The sequence below is a fragment of the Apium graveolens genome, chromosome 3 (genome assembly GCF_009905375.1).
Source record: "Apium graveolens cultivar Ventura chromosome 3, ASM990537v1, whole genome shotgun sequence".
Classification (NCBI taxonomy): domain Eukaryota; kingdom Viridiplantae; phylum Streptophyta; class Magnoliopsida; order Apiales; family Apiaceae; genus Apium; species Apium graveolens.
Window position 1 is genome coordinate 163,071,411 of NC_133649.1, and position 1,202 is coordinate 163,072,612.

Here is a 1,202-nt window from a genome sequence, read left to right on the forward strand (position 1 = left end):
TATAGCAGCTTATCTCGATTATGAGATTTGGAAAATAGATGTCAAGACATCTTTTCTTAATGGAAGTCTTGAAGAAACCATTTATATGCAACAACCAGTGGAATTCATTAAGGAAGGGCAAGAGCATCTTATATGTAAGCTTAAGAAGTCTATCTATGGACTTAAACAACCTTCTAGGTATTGGAACATTCATTTTGATCAGGTAGCCCAGTTGTATGGGTTTGATCAAAATTTAGGCGAAGCATGCGTGTATAAGAGATGTGCGGGAAATGCGGTGGTTTATCTAGTGCTATATGTTGATGATATTTTACTCATTGGAAATAATTTTAAGATGTTGTCTTCAATAAAGACATGGTTGTTCAAAAAATTTAAAATGAAGGACTTAGGTGAAGCGGCATACATTTTTGGGATCAAATTAATAAGGGATCGCAGGAAAAAGATATTGGCTTTATCTCAGGAGCCCTACATAGATGATGTATTAGCTTGTTTTAATATGCAGGACTCCAAGATGGATAATTTACCTTTCAGATATGGAGTTTCTCTACAAAGATTTGGTGTCCTTCGACACCTAAGGAGATAGAGAACATGAAGGCAGTTCCTTATGCTTCGGTATGTGGAAGCTTAATGTATGCCATGTTATGTACGAGGCCTGATATCTATTTTTCCGTGGGCATGATTAGCAGATACCAGTCTAACCCAGGACAGAAACATTGGAGTGTAGTAAAAACAATGCTCAAGTACTTGCGTAGGACTAAAGAGTATATGTTAGTTTACAGGTCCTCGGATTTGTTACCTCTGGGATATACCGATTCAGATTTCCAGACAGATAAGGATAAGCGAAAGTCCACCTCGGGATGTGTTTTTGCTTTGGGATATGGAGCCATAAAATGGAGGAGTGTGAAGCAGAAATACATTACAGACTCAACCATGGAAGCCGAGTATGTGGCAGCTTCTAAGGCAGCCAATGAGGCTATATGGTTCCGAAACTTCCTGCTGGATTAGGATGTAGTTCCTAATTTGCCACGACAAATCACGATTTATTGTGATAATACTGATGTTATGGTGAATACCAAGGAGCCACGGGCCCATAAAGCAGCGAAACACATAGAGTGTAAGTATCACCTCATACGGCAGTTCGTTAAGCGAGGAGATATTATTGTGGCTGATATAGCGTCAAAGGATAACCGGGTAGATCCTTTCAC

At 39.3% G+C, this 1,202-nt stretch overlaps 1 protein-coding gene across 1 annotated transcript; it reads left to right on the forward strand.

The window, feature by feature from the left end:
• The first annotated feature begins 672 nt into the window (after window positions 1–672).
• LOC141714695 (secreted RxLR effector protein 161-like) lies at window positions 673–1,002 on the forward strand. Its single transcript, XM_074518198.1, has one exon. The coding sequence runs from the start codon at window positions 673–675 to the stop codon at window positions 1,000–1,002; it is 330 nt and encodes a 109-aa protein (XP_074374299.1).
• The last annotated feature ends 200 nt before the right edge of the window (window positions 1,003–1,202 follow it).

Excerpts from the sequence above, each read along its gene's own strand:
- LOC141714695 (XM_074518198.1), top strand. The coding sequence starts at position 673 with ATGATTAGCAGATACCAGTCTAACCCAGGACAGAAACATTGGAGTGTA.